This window comes from Stigmatopora nigra, chromosome 8 (assembly GCF_051989575.1).
Source record: "Stigmatopora nigra isolate UIUO_SnigA chromosome 8, RoL_Snig_1.1, whole genome shotgun sequence".
Taxonomy (NCBI): domain Eukaryota; kingdom Metazoa; phylum Chordata; class Actinopteri; order Syngnathiformes; family Syngnathidae; genus Stigmatopora; species Stigmatopora nigra.
In genome coordinates, this window is record NC_135515.1 from 9,595,415 (window position 1) to 9,615,517 (window position 20,103).

General features: G+C 36.5%; 2 protein-coding genes across 4 annotated transcripts; both read left to right on the top strand.

Moving 5' to 3' along the window:
* Positions 1-237: 237 nt before the first annotated feature.
* acsl3a (acyl-CoA synthetase long chain family member 3a) lies at positions 238-16,096 on the top strand. 3 transcript variants are annotated; one of them, XM_077723497.1, is made up of 17 exons: positions 238-508; positions 1,469-1,531; positions 1,855-1,892; positions 4,239-4,655; positions 5,891-6,068; positions 8,015-8,124; positions 8,680-8,818; positions 9,170-9,317; positions 10,069-10,192; positions 10,323-10,394; positions 11,489-11,628; positions 12,293-12,465; positions 13,012-13,086; positions 13,528-13,719; positions 13,902-14,016; positions 14,573-14,730; positions 14,810-16,096. In XM_077723497.1, exons 4-17 carry the CDS (start codon positions 4,284-4,286, stop codon positions 14,965-14,967), a joined length of 2,154 nt encoding a protein of 717 aa, XP_077579623.1. In that variant the 5' UTR covers positions 238-508; positions 1,469-1,531; positions 1,855-1,892; positions 4,239-4,283; the 3' UTR covers positions 14,968-16,096. The 3 variants fall into 3 exon arrangements, with proteins under 3 accessions (XP_077579623.1, XP_077579622.1, XP_077579624.1); XM_077723496.1 differs by lacking the exon at positions 1,855-1,892; XM_077723498.1 differs by lacking the exons at positions 238-508; positions 1,469-1,531; positions 1,855-1,892 and adding an exon at positions 3,967-4,121.
* Positions 16,097-16,902: 806 nt separating this feature from the next.
* On the top strand, positions 16,903-19,441 carry kcne4 (potassium voltage-gated channel, Isk-related family, member 4). The gene is made up of 2 exons (XM_077722706.1): positions 16,903-17,063; positions 17,619-19,441. The coding sequence occupies exon 2, from the start codon at positions 17,646-17,648 to the stop codon at positions 18,165-18,167; it is 522 nt and encodes a 173-aa protein (XP_077578832.1). The 5' UTR covers positions 16,903-17,063; positions 17,619-17,645; the 3' UTR covers positions 18,168-19,441.
* Positions 19,442-20,103: the final 662 nt, after the last annotated feature.

Consider the following 20,103-nt stretch of genomic DNA (forward strand, 5'->3'; position numbering starts at 1 on the left):
AATAAAATAAATAACCTGTATTTCCTGTTTGACAAGCGTTGAACGTGTCAACTTTACACCTAAAAACATTCATTTTGTCGGTTGAAAATTGCTTGAGAAAAACGGGGGGAATTTTCAAGGTGTGTTTGTTGACAGACTGTTGTCATTTATTATTAACGAACACCCAGATGCGCACTGAGACCCTAGTTGAAGAGGTGTACTGCATTTTGTTGCAATAAACGAAACATGTGAATTTAAAATAGGTGTATTAAATGGTATTCAGATTTATTGTACAGCCTGTTGGCTCTTATGACCGTAGGTAACCCGTGCATTCATGCAGTCCTCCTTCCTTGCAAGCAGCCCGACCCTCAATGTGCACGCGCCACTTCTTCAAGTCCAATCAACGCACGACGGAGGTAGCGTTCCCTCCCCTCAATTCTTAGCCGTTCAGCAACACAACGTGAAATAATTTCATGTGTACAGAATAGTGCCGGTTTGGGGTAAAAGCCAGAATCGGAGAAGACCAAAGGTAAGTTTTTATTCTATTTATTTATTTATTCATTTATTTATTTTTACATCCAATGCTGGTATTTTTCGCATATGTGCGTGCAGCTGCAAGTGCATCAAGTTACCGGGAAAATGAAATAATTATTCTACTGACTCCTCTCTTTCTGCCTAGTATCATGCTTTTTTCTCCCTTTTGTGGCTACGCTGTAATAAGTAAAACATTTCTGAAACAGCTAATGTTGTGCGATATTTAAATAGCTATTCTTGACCGTAAAATTAATATTGCTTATTGGTGTGTTTTATTTTTATAAGAACAACCGGAAATTGTCGTTTGTCTGTAATCCATTGTTTTGATAATTCTGCAGTGTACTATAACATACTCCACCTGTTATCTTGTTCTTGGTAAATATAAATATAAATGCAAATATATTTTTATTTCCTCTCACCCATTGCTTGCAATTGAGAACGATGCATTTGCCCGATCTATTTTGGTTTGAATTAAATGATCGCTGTCAACCTTACATTAAAAATGGATTGGACATTTAGTGGTGTCAATGGCAGCCAATGGGTTAATTGTATAATTATTTATCATGATGTGAAGACTCTAATCATCTTATAATTTGATTTTACCATGCGCATTAATGATGATTTTAAAATTTAGGAAATAATTCAAATCACTAATACTCATGTCATCTCATTTTCTGAACCACTTTATCCTCATTGGGGTCGCGGGGGGTGATGGAACCTATCCCAGCTAACACCGGGCCATAGGCGAGGACACCCTGAATTGGTGGCGATCCGATCGTAGATCGGTAATACTTTGAAACCCAAGTCTTTTCATCCTGATAACTTGTACAGTGGTTCTGGGAAATGGCAATGTCTGTGCATTCACTGTTAAATAATGCATAGAACAGACCCAGAGGCCACTCATGATCCTTGTGGGTACACATATTTGACCACGGTTGTACAATATTCTCTGCAGGACACCAGACACACTCCTTGGAGATCTTGTTTGACTGCTTTTAGACCGCCCAAGAAAGAAGTAGTAAGTTCTTGCTTACATTGTCATTGTTGTTCTTCTTTGGAACAGACACTAATTAAAATTGCTATTCATCTGTTATTCATGAACAGTTTAGAATTGAGTTTTGGGATGTCAGTTCTAAGTTGTGTATTGAAAAACGTTCAAGTTTTGTGTAAAGATGTTTAAATCTCATCAAAGTATTTGTCATTTTCAGTTTTATTATATTTGATCATCAATATTTTGAATATTAAAATTGGAATAGGGTGACCTTAATTTGGCATAATGTGGTACTAACAGTTTATTTTATATTTTGCTTCAAAATATTTGGTGCATCACCACTTCCACAGCTGAGTGGTGATCTGAAAATTGCTTTTATGACATTAGGGTGAGTATTGTAATTTGTATTATGCTTATATTGGAGTGCAAATTTACTTTCAATTAGCCAAAATCATATAATGTGTGCATGTGTCTGTGTCCGTGGGGTTCAATGCAGGGGTGACCTAATTAAATGCCTGACCCCTGACCTGAGAAAATCTCCCAGTAAGGTCCTTATGTTATTTTTTTGTTGTATGTTTTTGTTTGAAGCCTTTTTTTTTAGTCTCAGAGCTGATTAATTCCATAATTCGTTGCACACTGAGAAGTGCTACCTTTCAGTCACTCATGGAAAGATCACAATAAATGGGATCTTTGCACATCAACCCTCAGAATTCTTTTTCCATTTGTTTTTGTTTCAGTGGTTATTTTTACCTGTAGGTCCCTGAGTTAACCAGTGAAGAGCACGTACATTCTTCGGTTGTGCTTTACTTGTCTGGGTTGCCAATTAGAAGCAAGCAGAGCGGTGGTAGTTTGAACATGTTGTTTTGCAAGCAAGACCTGGCAACCATTTTCACATTTCTGCATTTCTGCAAGACTTACTGAATAGGATAATGGCACAATGATTCACAAAACAACATAGTCACACAATAGGAAACAGTATTCCCTCAATCACTCACAAACACACATACTTGCTCACTCCCTCCTTTTGTGAAACCATGTCACAATATTTCTCATTAATCCATTAAGAGGCTGCATAAAGGTGCCCATTGAATGAGCACATCTTGCACCCTGAGTATTTCCCCAAAAGGCAAGAGATTAGGGTCAAACTTCCATACGTGTTCTCACGGTGCATTTTTGTGTTTTAACCTTTAGTCAATCAGCTTGTTTGTCTGAAATAAGCTACAGATTTAGCTTTTCTACTCTGTTTGAAAAAATGCCTAACCGTGATTGGTGCAATTCAGATACCTGTAGCTTTTGTTACTATAACAACACTTTCTCTTGTGACTCACTACTTCCTCCTGTTGTCTGTTGTACAGTGCCTACCTGTCACCATATACCACATATACCATATTTTCAAAGTTTTTTTTTTTATCATTACAAATGGTGTATGCCTTAAAACTACTTTTGTACGGGAAGAAAATGTTTTACAAAAAGTACGTAGTAAATTAGTGCATAATAATGGAAACCTGTCCACTTTGGAGGACATTTTAGACTTTTGAATGCACTCTATGTGAGTAAATATGTGCTGTGTTGCATTTGTACGGTTTATAATCGCTTAATAGGGTGAAATCATTAATAGGGGGGAGCAATTGGCCAAGGTTGACAGTTGGAAAGTGAAATGGGTTGATCCATTCAGTATTTGTGGGGCAGGTACATTTTTAATGCCAATTCTTATTTCGTAAATTTTAAATTCTTGTCACATTGATATTATCATTTAGAAATTGGCAGGCAATCAATTCAGGGTGTCCTACGCCTGCTCCTCATTTAGTGTCTGGCATAGGCTCCAGAACCCCCCGCGAACCTTGCAAGGATGAGCGGTATAGAAGATTAATGAATTCTCTTGCACTTCAACATGAAACAATGTTTTTTTTCTTTTCTTTTTTGGATATATATTTTTTAAAACCCACATTGCGCAGAATCCACAAAATGTAAACTACAAAGTATCAAAGAATCTTTACATTGGCTAATACAGTAACATACATTATTGCTGACCTTTGTCAGAGGCCTTTGAAAAGTAGATCTTGGAGCAAATGAGTTTGGGAGCTGCTGTTATTCTGTAAATGTAATGATGAACAAAATATACTGTACTTGTAACAGCACGTGTGTCTTCACAACACTGGACAGCTTCCAAGCTGTAAAACTAAAGCAAATACATTTGGACGTACTACATTTTGGAAAACAAGTAAAAATACAAACACAATAAAATAAAAAGGAATTTTTTTGTTATTTATATTATATATTTTTTTCCCACGATTGCCACACACACTCAATTACATAACTCGACTAGCCAGTCCACACCTCTCGTAGTTATTCAGATCATCTGATGTCTGAAACATGCTTTATTCAAAACCTTTTGGGCACGTCTCACTGTTTTTTTTTTTTTTTTCCCTTTTTAACAGCTTTATTGTCTTGTCACCTCTTTCATGTCTTTGTTCCGAGTCATTCCTTTTGGCATTAAAAGCAGAAGGCTGTCCTTTATTCCTCATGGTAAATAGAAGTACAGTTGAATTCCACATCGACCATTTTCTTACTTTGCAGCAACCAAGAGACATTTCCAAATTTTCCTCTTTATCTTGAGGTGAGACTCAATGCTACCCAAGGAAAGGTTCTTATAGATAGCAAATCTAATTGCTTATTTTAATTTTATTTTTTTCTGTCGATCTGTTATTGCATTAATACCCATCTTTTTTTCTAGGATTGATCTGCACCTACTCATTGGCTGCTGTACACTCAAACAAAGATGAAACAACAAGATCTCAACCCCGTGTTACTGTTTTTATTCCACTTCGTGGTGTGGATTTACTCCATCTTCGTCTTCATTCCCTACTGCATTTTCAATTGGGTCTACAAACCTGACGTACTCATATGTGGATCCGAGGAGGAGCGTGCATTAATTCCAAAGTCTCACTCAGTGCTGGGACGACCTGAGGGACCTTATAGAACAGTAAAAGCTACCAAACAACTGGTGCAATTGCTGTACCCAGGACTGGTTACCCTGCCTAAGGTCTTTGAGTATGCAGCCATGAGGTTTGCCCACAAAGATTGTCTCGGCACAAGAAATGTGATCAGTGAGGAAGATGAGCAGCAGAGCAATGGCAAGAAGTTTAAAAAGGTAAAAACCTATGTGGAACAATTGCTATAATAGTTGTACAAGGCTCAAATTACACTATAGTATACTATAACATTACAGTCAATGAGTCTTGTATTGCGAAATTTGTATCAACAGCACATTTACATGTATCAAAATCAACATGAACTTTAAATATATTAAATGTGGAGGCTTGGCGGCTGAGTGGTTAGCGCGTCTGTCTGGGTTCAAATACAGGTCGCTCCACCTGTGTGTAGTTTGCAAATTCTCCCCAGGCCTGTGTGCATTTTCACCGGGTGCTCCGGTTTTCTTCCATATTCCAAACACATGCATGGTAGGCAGATTGGACAATCTAAATTGCCCCCAGGTATGGGTTTGAATGTGAATGATGCTCTGCCTATTGTAGGAAAGTTCTTTAATGTTGATTACTTGGTAAGAGTGATGAATTAATGCAGTGGGAGATCAACATTTGGTTAGAAATATAGCTGGATGAAGTGACTTGGGAGAGGGAAGTCTTAGTCTTCTTTGATCTACTTCCATGACCTTTGTCTTGATACAAATTTTGACTATTAATGATAAATTATTAACAGCTAATTTGGGGTATTCCTCAACAACTGGGGGAAAGGATGCTGTAATCTCCAAATTAAATTCAATGACATCGGGCAAAAGTAAAGACTCTTATCAAGAACCCTGACAAAATGGAATTAGAAAAAGTAGTACAGTAACCCCTCGAATTTCGTGGAATATGTTGACCAGAGATGGCCGCAAAAAATGGAAATACTGCAAAGTAAAAAAAAAAAGAAAAAAAACATATCGGGATCTTTAGTCTAAGTCCTTTTCATCAGATTCGAGATCAATTGGAAAATGAGTCGGTTTCAGCGGCTCAATCAAGGCTGCAGCAAAGATAGTGTGCACTATTTCGATTCAACCGTTAGAGGCCACTGTTGGTTAAACATTTTTAGGACATGCCATTTATGTATGCATTGGATGGAGTATCTACAGAATAGTAATGATTTCAAATTCATACCTAGTCTTTCATACGTTTTAGCAAGGACAAATTCCAATGTCTCCATATAAAGAAAATATGGCATGTAATATGGGTTGAAATGTTTCATTGATGTAGAGTTGTACATAGATTAATTAGGGTACTGGTGGAAGCCAATGTTTCATTTCCTCTGAGATGTCGATCTCCCTCTTTTGTATTTGTAACCATTCATTTATGCGTCTTCTTTTTTAAATCTCCTATCTTTTCCTCATAGGTGGTTCTTGGGAAATACCACTGGCTCTCCTATAAGGAGACACTCTCTGCAGCATCTCAGTTTGGCTATGGTCTGGCAGCTCTCGGGCAGAAGCCTAAACATAACATTGCCATCTTTTGTGAGACACGGGCCGAATGGATGATCACTGCCTTAGCTTGCTTCATGCAGAATTTCCCATGTAAGTTTTGTATTTCAATGCAAAAAGCTGACGGTAGCTGCATTTTTTTTTCTATCACAAATTATTGGACTATTGAAGATGTGAAATTCTTATTGGCAGATTTTTCCCACGTGTGATTGATTTTAGTGTTTATTATAGTTCCTTTCCTTCATAAGTAGCAGTGGTTCACTGTGAAGAAGTGATTTTAGTTTGGAAAGATAGTTGTTTTACTAATGCATTTTATCGAGGAAAACATGCTCGAACTCCTTTGCCTTGTAATCTTGTGTTTTTACCAACTCAGTTACTTGACGATGATATATTATATGACACAACTAATTTATGCGCAGACACATTGTGTGTAATCCCTAACTATATTCCACAGCCCTTGCAAACTATATATTTTTTTAAATATATTTCCAAATTCTTGAGAGACACAGTGAGTGAGAGACACAGAGCGGGGGAGTGAGAGAGAGATAGAGAGGGAGGGGGAAAGAGATATCGAGGGACAGGAGGGGGAAAGAGCGGGTGAGAGAATATGTGCTTGTGTTTCTGTGCTTCCATACTGGAACCATAATCGTGAGATGGAGTAAGGTCAATTTGTCCCTTTCGGTTACACTCTTATACAATTGACCAGTATTTCCCAGTTGACCACTATAAATACATTCCTTAAAGGAATTGTAATATTTTTGATCAAGTCCCTTTGCAGCAGAAAGAATTGTTTAGGAATTTGTAAAATAACAATTACATTTTTCTGGTGTTTAACACTGGAAAAAAGTGGCAGGAGACTTCTTTTTTTCTGTGCTCCATTAAACTGTCTCACTAAATATATGCTTCAAACCCAATCCAGTAAAGCATCATTTAGAGATATTTTTTTCTCACTTACTCACACAAACACTTCTAAGCCAGTGGAAAGTGAACATGTCGAAAGGAGTTAAAGGTTGCAGAGTGATCCAGTAAGGAAGAAACGGCAGGGAGGGAAGAGAGGCAAACATGTGAAGGCTAATGGCGTCATAGACAGTGTGAGTGGGTCTACGTGAGCATCTGATGTTGACAGAGCCATCAAGGAGTCAGCCAAAGGCACCCATTGAACTCAAATAATCTGTCTGTGTGTTTCTGTGCGTGTGTGCTCATGTTATGATGGATTTTTTTCTCCCAAGTGATAGAAGCATGCTTGCTTCTGCTGTGTGACTTTAGATTAAAGCGTCATAGTAGCAGTACTATTTACTAGGAATGTTCACTTTATTTAATATCCTTGTAGGGCTATTTGTCTCACAGTAGATCACAGACACACAAAAACATGTATTCATATAGTAAGTAGTACCTAAATACATAAACAAAAAACAGTACAATATGAATATATATACATAAATACATTAACAACAGCAGAAATTTCATTGGCATTCAGTCAAGCAAATTGTATGTGTTGTATTAAGTTTTATGGGGTAATGAAAAGGTAAATTGAACTGAAGTAAGGATAAACTTCTTATGAAAACAGATGCTGACTGACTTAAAAAAACTTGTGCAGCTTTTCATCCTGATCTCCCGGCTGGAGGTGTCACGTCCTCATACACAATGTCGCAGAGCAGGAAATATTGTTTCTCCATGACGCAAGACTGTAATGTCATCAAGCTCCGTCCCTTAAATCTCAGAGACAGCCTCAGGCTGCATACACTGTCTCTGTAAACTCTCTCTCGCTGACCTTTTTTTGGCGGTGGGGGGCGGAGTGGTCAGAGTCCCGCTATAAACCATGTTTACTTCCATAATTGTAAAGCCCATATAGCGGTAATGAGGACAGTGCGTGAGAAATCTTAAACGCTTGGGTGTTTTGATCGATGATATGATACCAGAGTTTATAGATTAAACGTATACCTTTCAAGTTGTTTAATTAAATATGAACAGAGTGAAAGGAGGACACAGAAAGTTGGGTGATATCAGGTTTAATAACATTTTTTTCATCTGTGTTGCAGTGGTGACTTTCTATTCTACTCTGGGGGGTCCAGCCATTGGTCACGGACTGAATGAGACAGAAATTACACACATTATCACCAGCAGAGAGCTACTGGAGACCAGACTCAGGGTTAGAAAATGACACCAAACATCAACTCATATTAACAACAAGGATTAAATACATTTGAAAAAAAAAACATAAAACTGCCACTATATAATGTTACCTGCAGAGTGCATGACCATCTCCAAGTATGTCAAATTTACAGTAGGCCAAAATTACAATTTTAACCCCTTTATGTGAAATCAAACTCAAATGACAGACATTGGTGGTGTTAACTAAAAACAAAAACAAAATATTTCACCACTAGCTATCTGTATTATACCAAATTGCCTTTTCTTAGAAATATTTTTTGCACAGGCCAACAACAAAATGCGTAAAAAAGGGCTGATAACCAATGAGTTGCAGAAACACGCACAAAGCTTTTTTTGTATCTGTAAGCGGTGCATGTGCTACATAATGTTGGACTATCTCAACTACACATTTGATATAATCTTGCAGGCCCAATAGAATAATACTGGGAGCCTGATTTGGCCCATTGGTTTGAGATTTACATGCAAAATGTAGACAGAATCTCCGAAAACTGTATGAAAATACTTACAACGTAACTATTATTATGTTTACTAGGCAATTTTAGCTAAAGTTCCAAAGCTGCAGTGCATCATTGTAGTGGACAACACTCCAAAGTCATGGCCCGACTATCCCAGTAACATTAGTATCCACAACATGTGTGATGTACAGATGTTGGGTGCCAAACCAGAAAACGGTGAGTTTGTATTAAGGTTAATTTTTTTTACCTGTGATACAATTTTGTGTAGTCTAAATTCCCAATTAGTAATTTCATATATACTATTTTCTCATTTTCTTTTTTTTAAGTTGGTTATCATTCATTCTGTATTTATTTCCCTTGATAGTAAAATCTAAATCAACCTAGCCATTGGGGAAAGTTTAATTTCCTGGTGATTTAGACATATTGTCATATTTAGCAAAAATAATAGGATAAGCGTACACCAATCTTACTATAGATGATATATTTCAAACTTCAACATTTGACTTCTTTTAATGTACATATCAGCATTTGTATTATTCTATTGTTTTTTGTTTTTACACACAACAGTTTGCCAGCAAAATCAACCATTAGCTTCCGACATTGCGGTCATCATGTACACAAGTGGATCCACAGGTACTCCCAAAGGGGTCATGATCTCCCATAGCAACATAATTGCTGCCACTACTGGGGTTGCTGAACGGATACCTAACTTGAGGTATGCACTTTTAATTATGTTTATATCTGGATCTAAATACTGGCTCAATGTCACTTGATATGACATGACTATTAGTTAAATACTTCCCAATTGCTTTTTTTTTTTTTGATACCTTGAATGATTTATTTGACTAGAGACATTTCTGCTATTACTCCACTCCAAATGTATTGGAACAGTGAAAGCCCATTTATTTTTTTGCTGTATTTTGGAAATATTTGTGTTTGAAAAGATAAATATGAGACAAAGTGTAGATGCTTTTCTGACAGGTATTTATATATATATATATATATATATATATATATATATATATATATATATATATATATATATATATATATATATATATATATATATATATATATATATATATATATATATATATATATATATATATATATATATATATATATATATATATATATATATATATATATATATATATATATATATATATATATATATATATATATATATATATATATATATATATATATATATATATATATATATATATATATATATATATATATATATATATATATATATATCATACTGTACAGTCGTGACTCTTGTGGGGATAAGCGGTACAGAAAATTACTGATTAAATCATGTTTATATCCCAATATCTCAATTTCAAACAAACGCTTTTAGTTTACAAAATCTGTCAGTGGCTCACTGATCAAATAGAACATATTTTGAAGATCTTGCTTTCTGTTAAACAATCTGAACTCAACATTAACACTGTTTCCAGTGAGAAAGACACCTACATTGGCTACCTTCCTCTGGCCCATGTCCTGGAGCTGTGCGCTGAGTTTGTGTGTATTAGCCACGGTTGTCGGATTGGTTATTCTTCACCTCAAACTCTGTCTGACCAGGTATGGTAACGTAACTACTATCTAGGCATTGTTTTGATTATCTTTGATAGATAAATGATCCACAATGTTGTCTATAGTTTCACTTCAATTAGTAGATGTAAAGTTTCTTTGTTTGTTTTTGCACTTATAGTCAACTAAGATTAAGAAAGGCACCAAAGGAGATATCACTGTCCTGCAGCCTACTCTAATGGCAGCTGTCCCCGTGAGTATAGAATACCTTTTAACAGTGCTTTATAATGATAAAACCGAAATGTTTCCAACCATTCTTAAATATGTGAGGCACAATCATTATCAACTGAATTGATTAAATGCAAGCATAAATAATCCAATTTTATATATTTTGTGAGGAAAATCGTATGTTTTGAACAGTTCCCTGTGTTCTGGAAAGGGTGTAATGCTGGAAATTTAAAAAAAATGTTTTTAAATGTTTTAAACATTAGAGGTGTAGGTCAGTGTTTCCCAACTTTTTGTTGAGTTATGGCACTTTTTCCATTGAAAAAACTACTGGGGTTTAATTTTTTCATCATATTTTGATTTTCACCTCATAATAGTTCAATATTGTTCTCGGATTATTACGTTTTTTCTCTGATTATTACAATGTTTGACTTGTAATTTCCCACAGCACACCTGACTATTCCTCATGTCACACCAGTGTGCCGCGGCACAGTGGTTGAGAAATACTTTTGTAGATGATTAAAATGTGGAAATTCCATGTTTGACCCTGTCAGTGACTGCAGATGAGTGTACATGGAGAATACACCGACTCTTTGTTTATAGTCACCTAAAATAAGCCAAATATAATTCAATGCGTTAGAAAAGGAATATATAGCTGGGTAGTTCCAATTGTATTTCTACACACATGTATTCTTTATTATTCTGGCTCAGCACTCATGCACAAAAAACCCTCCAACTCCCCATCCTCCATTGGTCGCGGAGCAAAGGCCAGAGGCCCCTAGTCTCTGGAACCATTCACAGCTGTGAACAGAACGTGAGAAAGCCCCATGTGGTCATCCCCATGAAATACACGCTTACGCACACGCATCCTCACAAACACTCATACAAAATTGTTTGCTGTGATTTGACAACGAACCGCTGCAGGAATCTTGTGCAGACTTCCTGTCCCGCTGCCATTTTTTGGCTCGCAACTACAACGCAACACACACACACACACACACATACATACACGCCCAAAGGGACCACAATTTTTTTTCTTTTCTTAATCGTATAGTTTCTATGAATTGTTCTCTTAATCACATCTCCATTCTCTTTCTTCACTCTATCTCTACTTTCCAACAGGAGATTATGGATCGCATTTATAAAAATGTGATGGTAAAAGTTGAGGAGATGAACTTTGCCCAGAGAACACTCTTTACTCTTGCTTACAACTACAAATTGGATCAGTTCCTCAAAGGTTACAGCACTCCTCTGTGTGACAGGTAGGCATATGTATTACTTGAAAACCATGGTATTCAATTAATCTATACCAAAGGTGTCTATACTGGTCCTCAAAGGCCGCAGTGGGTGCAGGTTTTCACTCCAATTGAGGAAGAGGATAAAATTTCACTAAGGCTAATCACTTGATTGCTGTTGGCTGGAGAAGAAACCTCATTGATTAAACTGTGCTGGATCATTTGGAACAAAAATCTGAGCCCTCTGTGACCCTTTGTGGAATAGTTTGGACTCATCTGATCTATATATTACTAGTCAATAGACATGTTAATGAGAGCTTATGCTCACTTTAACCAGCCTTTTAGATTTTGTGGTCTAGAAAAAGCCACCCAATGGTTCAGTGGTTCTTTTCCCTGACTTTAGTGAGCGTGCAGTTTGGGATTGATTCCCACTCGATGGTGTTGTGATTCTGAGTGCGATTGGTTGTCTGTACGCTCTGATGGGGAGTTTAGGGTGTGGTGCCCTTTTTGCATGAAATCAGCTGGGATAGGCTCCAGCATCCCTCAATTTTGACGGGACAAGTGACATCATAAATGAATAAATGCTATGGAAAAACATTTGACTTATGTACATTGGGTTGCATTTCATCGTAAATACTACTCCATCATCCTTTTAGTATATTTTAACATCATTTTCTATGTACCCATTTAGATTGGTCTTCCGAAAGGTCCGTGCTCTTCTTGGAGGTCGTGTACGAGTGATATTTTCAGGAGGGGCCCCACTTTCTGCTCGCACGCAACGCTTTATGAATGTATGCTTCTGCTGCCCCGTGGGTCAGGGATATGGCTTGACCGAGACTTGTGGTGCTGGAACAGTTAGTGAAGGTAAGAAAAATGGAAAATTGAATGCTAAAATGTGGATTATATTACAACTACACATTGTACATCAAAATTATTTAACTATAAATGTGAATTTATTCCTGCATTTATACTGTATATGATTATTAACAGATGACTAATAAAAATTGTCTTCAGTTGATAATAAAAATACTAATATAAGGCAATTGTGCAAGGTTTTGTTCGAAAGAATAATTCCTATAGGAATGATATACTAAAGGGAACAAAGTTCTAAAAAAAATGTTCACTGCCACAAAGAAAATTGCTGAAAGCATGTCAAAGTTGTGAGTCATATCATTTTAAATGACCGACTGGTCTTAAAAACTTATCTTGAAATTGCATGTTGAAATATGAGTGGCTTTTCCCAGACAGACTCTAACCACAAATCATCATGCAGCCCACTGATTTGGACATTCCTCAGGGATTGGGCTACAATAGGGCCAATGGGTTATGTTGCCATGATATTAAAACTTGTTGCTTGATGCGAGTGCACTTCCTGATCATCTGTTCGTGTGTGTATCTTATCTGTTTTAGTGTGGGATTACAGCTCCGGGAGAGTGGGAGGCCCACTTGTGTGCTGTGAGATCAAGCTTAAAGACTGGGTAGAGGGTGAGTGAGGCTGTAAGGGTCACAAAATACCCCCAACCACATGTACATACACAGTGTCCTATCCTTTTTTTCTTCTCACACTACACATGTGCAAATTGTACTCAGATGTTTACAAAGTACAAGGCAATAAAGTGAAATCTCACAAAATCAAATACATGCCTTAAAAGTTAAAAGAAATTGATTAAACCAAATTAATAATGAAAAAACATAAAACTTCTTATATCACATTGTTTATATATCTATTTTACTCATAGAACTTGTTTCTATTAGTCGTACAGAAAGCAAATTAATATAAAAAAATTAATTAGTACAACACAAAAAAAATGACAAAATAAGTTCAATACAGATTAAAATGGCTCACATATACTTTACAAGCAGGTTCTTCCTTACTATGCTATGGATTTCATCCACCCAAAACTTATCTTTACATTGTGTTCTCAGGTGGCTATCGGCACACTGACAAGCCACACTCAAGAGGAGAGATTCTAATCGGTGGTCCCAACATAACTATGGGATATTACAAGAATGGTGCAGACAGCCAAAGAGATTTTTTGGTGGATGAGAGTGGCCAACGCTGGTTCTGCACTGGAGACATTGGAGAAGTTCATAAAGATGGCTGCTTCAAGATTATTGGTAAAATGATAGGGGGCAAAATAAAACTAGATAGTACAAGTTAACTTCCTTAATAGTAAATGAGTCATTTCCTATTGAAACCACATAGTCAAGTCATTCAGATTCAACTATTAGTAGAAAAAGTAGACATCACTTTGTAGATTTAAGTAGCTAGATTGAACCTGTCCTTTCTTTAATTCCAGATCGTAAGAAAGACCTTGTGAAGCTGCAGGCAGGAGAATATGTCTCTCTTGGAAAAGTAGAAGCTACATTGAAGAATTGTCCTCTGGTTGACAACATCTGTACCTATGCAAAAAGGTTAGTTATAATGCATGCAGTGTTGGTACAAAAACAGGCTATAGTATTATATTGTGGTTGCCAGGCAAGTAGGCCTTTAAAGGGGCAGTATTAAGTGAGCCATGCTTTTCCAGGTATTTTTATCAGACTTCCAACTGTAAAGTGAATACCAAAGGACCCTTCATAAGGGTTGGTGAGGGGTAAAATGCAAATGATGATGTTCCCCAGTAGGACAACAATAATCAAATGCAAATAACATGGCAAAAAAAAATACAAGAGTTAGAGGTCTGCACACAAAGCTAATGGACTAAACAAGGAATGCATTATTAATCTGAGAGGAAGCACTAATTTTAGGAGCCTTTGTCCATGGGACCCAAAACTGAAGTCAATGAAGCCTGTCGAGGGAAATACAATTGTACTCACTTATAAAATATATGTTGATAGTGTTGACAGGTCATTTTACCTCCCGCACATTAAATTATTCTGAATATAACAATGCACATGCAAAATACAAAAGCATGAAACAGACAGATTATTTTGAATAATATTGTTACAATAAAATGTTCTCCCACTGTAGTGATGAGACGTACGCAATTGCCTTCGTGGTGCCAAATCAGAAGCAGCTACAAGCTCTAGCTGACCAATATGCCGTCAGCGGCACAATGGAGGAGCTTTGCAACAACAAAGTGATGGAAGAACTGGTACTCAAGGTCATCAATGAGGCTGCTTTAGCAGGTAGGAAGACACCTGGCTCATAATAGATTTTTAAATTCACATACCCAAGGGAGCGTGCTTAATAATTGTCTTCATTCAGCCCAGCTCGAGCGCTTTGAAATCCCTCGTAAGATCTATCTGAGTCCAGACGCGTGGACTCCTGAGACTGGACTAGTGACTGATGCGTTCAAACTCAAGCGAAAGGAGCTGGAAATCCATTACCGGAATGAGATTGCGAGGATATACAATGGGAAATGATGACAGGACCACGACAGTCCAACCACAAAGCAGATCAATGAAATGTACTAAAGCATGTGGTTTGCTTTCCCTTTCAGACTATGACCCAGCTCCAATTTGGTTGCACTTACTTGAATACGTGATTGAACTAAAGGATAATGATTTCTTACTATTGTATACATATTTTTTTCCAGAATGTGCAACTCCATTTTCCTTTTTTTTTGCCCAAGTTTGTGACCTCTGGGTCAATCTTTTTTTATTGTTTCAGATGGATGTTATGAAACAGACACTGCGCTGTGTTTAGTTCTTCTCTGGTGAAAGTGCCTGTGTTCCAAAGCAAGAGTCTTTGTATTGCATTTGATTGCACACTTGGTTTGAAGTTGTTTTTTTCTCTTACTTAACATTCAACATAAGCAACTTTTTCTGTCCTGCGGGTCAGGAGACACTTGTTTTTTAATATTTTTAGTTATTTTGGCCTGAATATTCATTTTTTTTATACTGTAGAATGATAATTAAAGGCACAGAAGAATAATTTGATTTTATCATACTCTAGAATGTTTTTCCCCCAAAAATAGAGAATAATTTCATATTTTATTTATATTTAGAAACTGATAAAAGTACATTATGAATGCAATGAATGCGTATGAAGTAACATGTTTGCACATAATGACAATGTAGGGAGGGAACTAATGAATTAGGTTGTCTGCTAGCTGTTCTACTATAACAGACTGTACTTTCCATTGTGCTGAATATACACTCCAGAGTTCACTTATTTATCTATTCTATAATCAACATCATGTTGATGAAGAGTGTAAATCTTAAAAAGTTTTTAATGTTTTAGCCAGGAAAGGCAGTTGATTACAGAAAATGTTTTAAACAATAGAAAAGGACAATTTTGCACACATTTTTTTTAAGATGAGAGAATCACTCCAATCTAAGATGAAGGCAGCAAGACTTGAACTTTAACATGGTGGTGTGATGATTTTTATTTTTTTTATATATATAATTTCTGGTGGGATGTGATTCTGGGTGAAGTGAAATACAACTGAAGACTACAGTGTATTTGTATCTTTCCCTTGATGATCTGTTTTATTGTTGTTTTTTTTAAATGAAGACAAATATGACAATAAAAATCTGGCAAAAAAAAAAAGATTTTTCACAATGTGAGAACTCAATTCATTTGTCACTGTATTCACACAGCTGGTGTAGGGTGAAATTAATTGGGGATAAAAACACAAAAAATGAAAACATTTAATATATAGTCACATTGTGATGAATTCAGATTTCACTCAATATCCTCTTCTGCTTTTAAAATAGGATTAAACGTTTGTTTCCTTTTCCTGTCGTAAAATAAAGAAGTCACTGGAGATGTTTTTTTTTCAGCTTGTAAAATTTGGCTTTCACCCAAAATTTGAAAACTAGAATGTTGGGTCACTTTAGCCCATTTCCCATTTCTTGGGAATGATCATACTTTATGTGTGCATGAAGTGAATAAGCAGCATATCTTAAGTGATAGGAGGCCTGGCAAAGAATGGTAATGTTATAGTGTAATCAATAGTGTTGTTTGTTGGATAACATTTATTTGAATCACTCACTAAATCATTCTATATAAGAGTTTCTCCTGATTTATATGGTTCAGATCATATCTGTATATGTTGAAATAACCCTTTATTGTAAAAATGGCTTATTAACACACTATATTGTGTGTGCCATAGCTCATTATTCTCTAAATTGTCATTGTGGCAAAATAACATTTGTGATCATTAACAGGTCTTTACGCTTTTGTCGAAATGAACTGCAAAGTATACAGTGAAACCTGTTGCTGAGTTTCAAAACCCCCATGCATTTAAATAATTCAGTAGAAATGCTTTAGAAAGCTGTTAATGATATTTTTGTATCTTGTATCTCAACAGCGGACGTTCTGTGTTTTAGGCTCTCGACAGGGACAGACAAGCCTTGTTTTACAGTCAACCCCCTCCACGTGACACAAAGTTGGGGAGAGGGAGTCAACGCTGTATAAATAATGTAATCCTTGGAGAACTTCTGCCAAACTCGAAAAGCTGCAAGACGTTAAACGCCGGTTGTTGACGTCTCATGAAATTGAATTCCTTTTTTTGGTGAGTAAACAATGACTTTTTTACAAAATTTGCTTGAAAATTACTTTCAATGTACGTTTTGGTGGAGGGAAAATGTATTTTAAATACAGTAAATTATCCATGCAAATATCAGATGTCCAATAATGGTTATTGTATATAGAGACAGTTACAAAGACAAAGTTTAATATACAAATTAGGGTTTATATCCACTTGTGGTCAATTTCTTTTAACCCCCGCTGCTGTATAGTTTTTTTGTTCGTTTTTTAAGTAAAGACTGAAGAAAAATAATCTAATTTATGATGATATTTAAGTGCACTGCATGCAAATGTTCAATTTTAAAAGCTTTAATCTGAGTAATTACATTACAAACATAAACAGTGGGACACACCATGCACATTAATTACTTCTTATTTCCCCATAGAATGTGTAATTGTGATTATTTGTCCCAAATTGTCATTTATACATGCGCAGATTGATTGCTCATTATTTGTTTGTTTATTTTTGTCCCCTTTCCTGTATAATTGTACTGGGAAATGCATGTTTTTTTTTTTTTTAATGACGTCATTTTCTCTTTAGTTCAGCAAGTGAGGCTGCATTGACAAGATGGAGCACCTGGGCAACTCCAACCAGAGTTCCACGCACTCCGCTTTGGCGCTGAGCGGCGGAAATGCATACTTGTACATTTTAGTCGTCATCTCTTTATACGGAGTCTTTCTCTGTGGCATCATGCTGTGTTACTTCCACTCCAAGAGGAAGGAAAAGAGGAGGACCAACATTTTCACGCGCCTTGTTCACGAGGAGGAGGAGAGGGAGTGGGGGGCGTTTCCCAAGAAGCACAGCTTCTCCTTGGGGGCAGAGGCTGCCGTGGGGATGCGCTCGTTGAACCTCGCTTTGCCCTTTTGCGCCAGCCACGGAAACCCATTTGGACGTGTTCTCCATGAGAGAGCGCTGCCTTCACCACTGGCCTGTGTGCTTTGCGCGGAACAGAGCAGCGTCAGCTCCCTCTGCTCCTTGACGGACACACGCTTGGCCATCGAGGAGGAAGAATCGGACAGCGGCACTGGGGAGGGTCCAGATGAGACCAACAAGGCACCAGTGGAAAACGTTGTGGAGGATTCGGGCTGAAAAAAATGAAAGACCGAACGAAAGAAAACAGAAAAATAAGACCACCTGGTGACTGTAGTGTAGGTGGGATAGGCTCCAGCACCCCTGTGACCCTTGTGAGGATAAATGGTTCAGAAAATGAATGAATGGAAACAACAAAAACAAAAATAGAAGAAAAAACAAGAAAGGAAGAAAGCAAAAGCTCAGTGGTGCAAAGACTGGAACCCAAAGGTGGTAAAATAGTCTAAATTTGCAGTGTACTTAAGTACAAGTACAGAAATCTGTACATAGAGACTTTAGTAACAGGAGCTCAAATTCACTTTATCCTGATCAAGTTCTGGGAGTGTGGGATATATCAAGTATTCCACAAAAAATGTTTCAGGTATTAAAAAAGCAGTACAAGTATAATCCAATTTCTTAATCTTGAGTGACATATGAGAACATCAAGAATTCTCCTTCTAAGATTTCTCAGTTTTTACAAATTTCTCATCATTCTTGGTCATTGCAACGTTCTCAAACTACATATACAAATACACATTGGGGTCAGTATGTCCCTGTTCTCAAATAAAAATATACATATTGTCCCCCTACTTTTAGACAGGAGTTATGGAAAACAGACAGTATAGGGGCCCTCTAAGACTGGAGTTGGGCAGCCCTGGTCTAAGCCATGTTTGCTTGTTCTGTAAGTGTTTAAAAAACAAACACAACTTTAATATTTATATATTAAAAAATATATTAAGATACCCTCAAAATGTTGTCCGAAACTTACTAGAGTTGGCCCCAAGGCAGAAGAGACCTCTAAAAGTGGGCCTTTGGTTAAATGCTTGCTGAAAATTAAAAAGGGACGCATAGTGTTGACTGCAAAATGTATTTCAGGTGATAAGTAAATACTTTACTGATTATTTTATAGAATTAAATCCTACCGTTCCTCCTTTTTTTCCTATGACTGAATGTAAAATAAATGATGACCCTCTGGCAACACATTTTGGCCGTGGATTTAGTCTTTTCCACCTACGCATAATAAAGGAAAATATAGACATTTTTTTTACTTTTTACTATAGGAGTGAGCAACAAAGAGCAAATGACAATTGTGTGAAATGTTAATGTTTTTTTTTCCTTTTTGTTTTATTTTACATATATGATCTATGCCATATTATTTGTGTTTCATTTCAGCTGTTAATATATATATATCCATAATTATATGCATTGTGTCCATGCCAATCTTTTCTAGTTTGTGTTGATGACTCATACTGCAGGGCAAGTGAGGAAACGGATGTCAGCCTTGGCTCTCTGGACTGAAACCACCCTCCCCTGTACCCCTTTTCTGTATAATATGTGAGTGAATGAATACATGCACCTGGAACACACTGAACTTAATAGACCTGTCTTTCCTCTGGAAAAAAAAACACACATGCTTTCTTACATGCACTTTAATTATACATTGTGTAAATTTGCATGATCAATATAGTGCATATTGTGAATGGTAAAATATAGCATTATCTGATACTTAAAGGGGTAAGAGAGAACAATTTAGGGAGAGCAGAGTGCAGAATTATTAGGAATTTTAGATTTTTGAGGATTAATTTTGTTATTGGCCCTGGACTAAATTGCCTAAAAATTCTGCACCCCCTGTATATATATGGTTTGTGCAAGTAAAGAAACCTATTTACTCCAGCACTCCCTTTTTGTTGTCATATATAATAGAACCAATAGGGGACAGTCTTGTCGTATTTATTCAATGATTGTCCATGTTATTTTTGGGGTTGGCCCTCAATTAACATTATGATTGTGTTGAGGAAAACAAGTGGGTGGATTCAAGTGGATCACATATTAAATAATTATACACTTTTAGAAACATAATAAAGTTTTGAAAATAACTTGAAATTACTTGTCCTCTTTACATTAGTCTGTCAAATGATTGTATAGAGACATTTTGATATAAGGCAACATACCAGAA

Coding starts and splice junctions, on each gene's coding strand:
- acsl3a (XM_077723497.1), top strand. CDS start 4,284: ATGAAACAACAAGATCTCAACCCCGTGTTACTGTTTTTATTCCACTTC. Junction 8,125..8,679: donor TACTGGAGACCAGACTCAGG/GTTAGAAAATGA, acceptor TATGTTTACTAG/GCAATTTTAGCTAAAGTTCC. Junction 10,395..11,488: donor CTCTAATGGCAGCTGTCCCC/GTGAGTATAGAA, acceptor ACTTTCCAACAG/GAGATTATGGATCGCATTTA.
- kcne4 (XM_077722706.1), top strand. CDS start 17,646: ATGGAGCACCTGGGCAACTCCAACCAGAGTTCCACGCACTCCGCTTTG.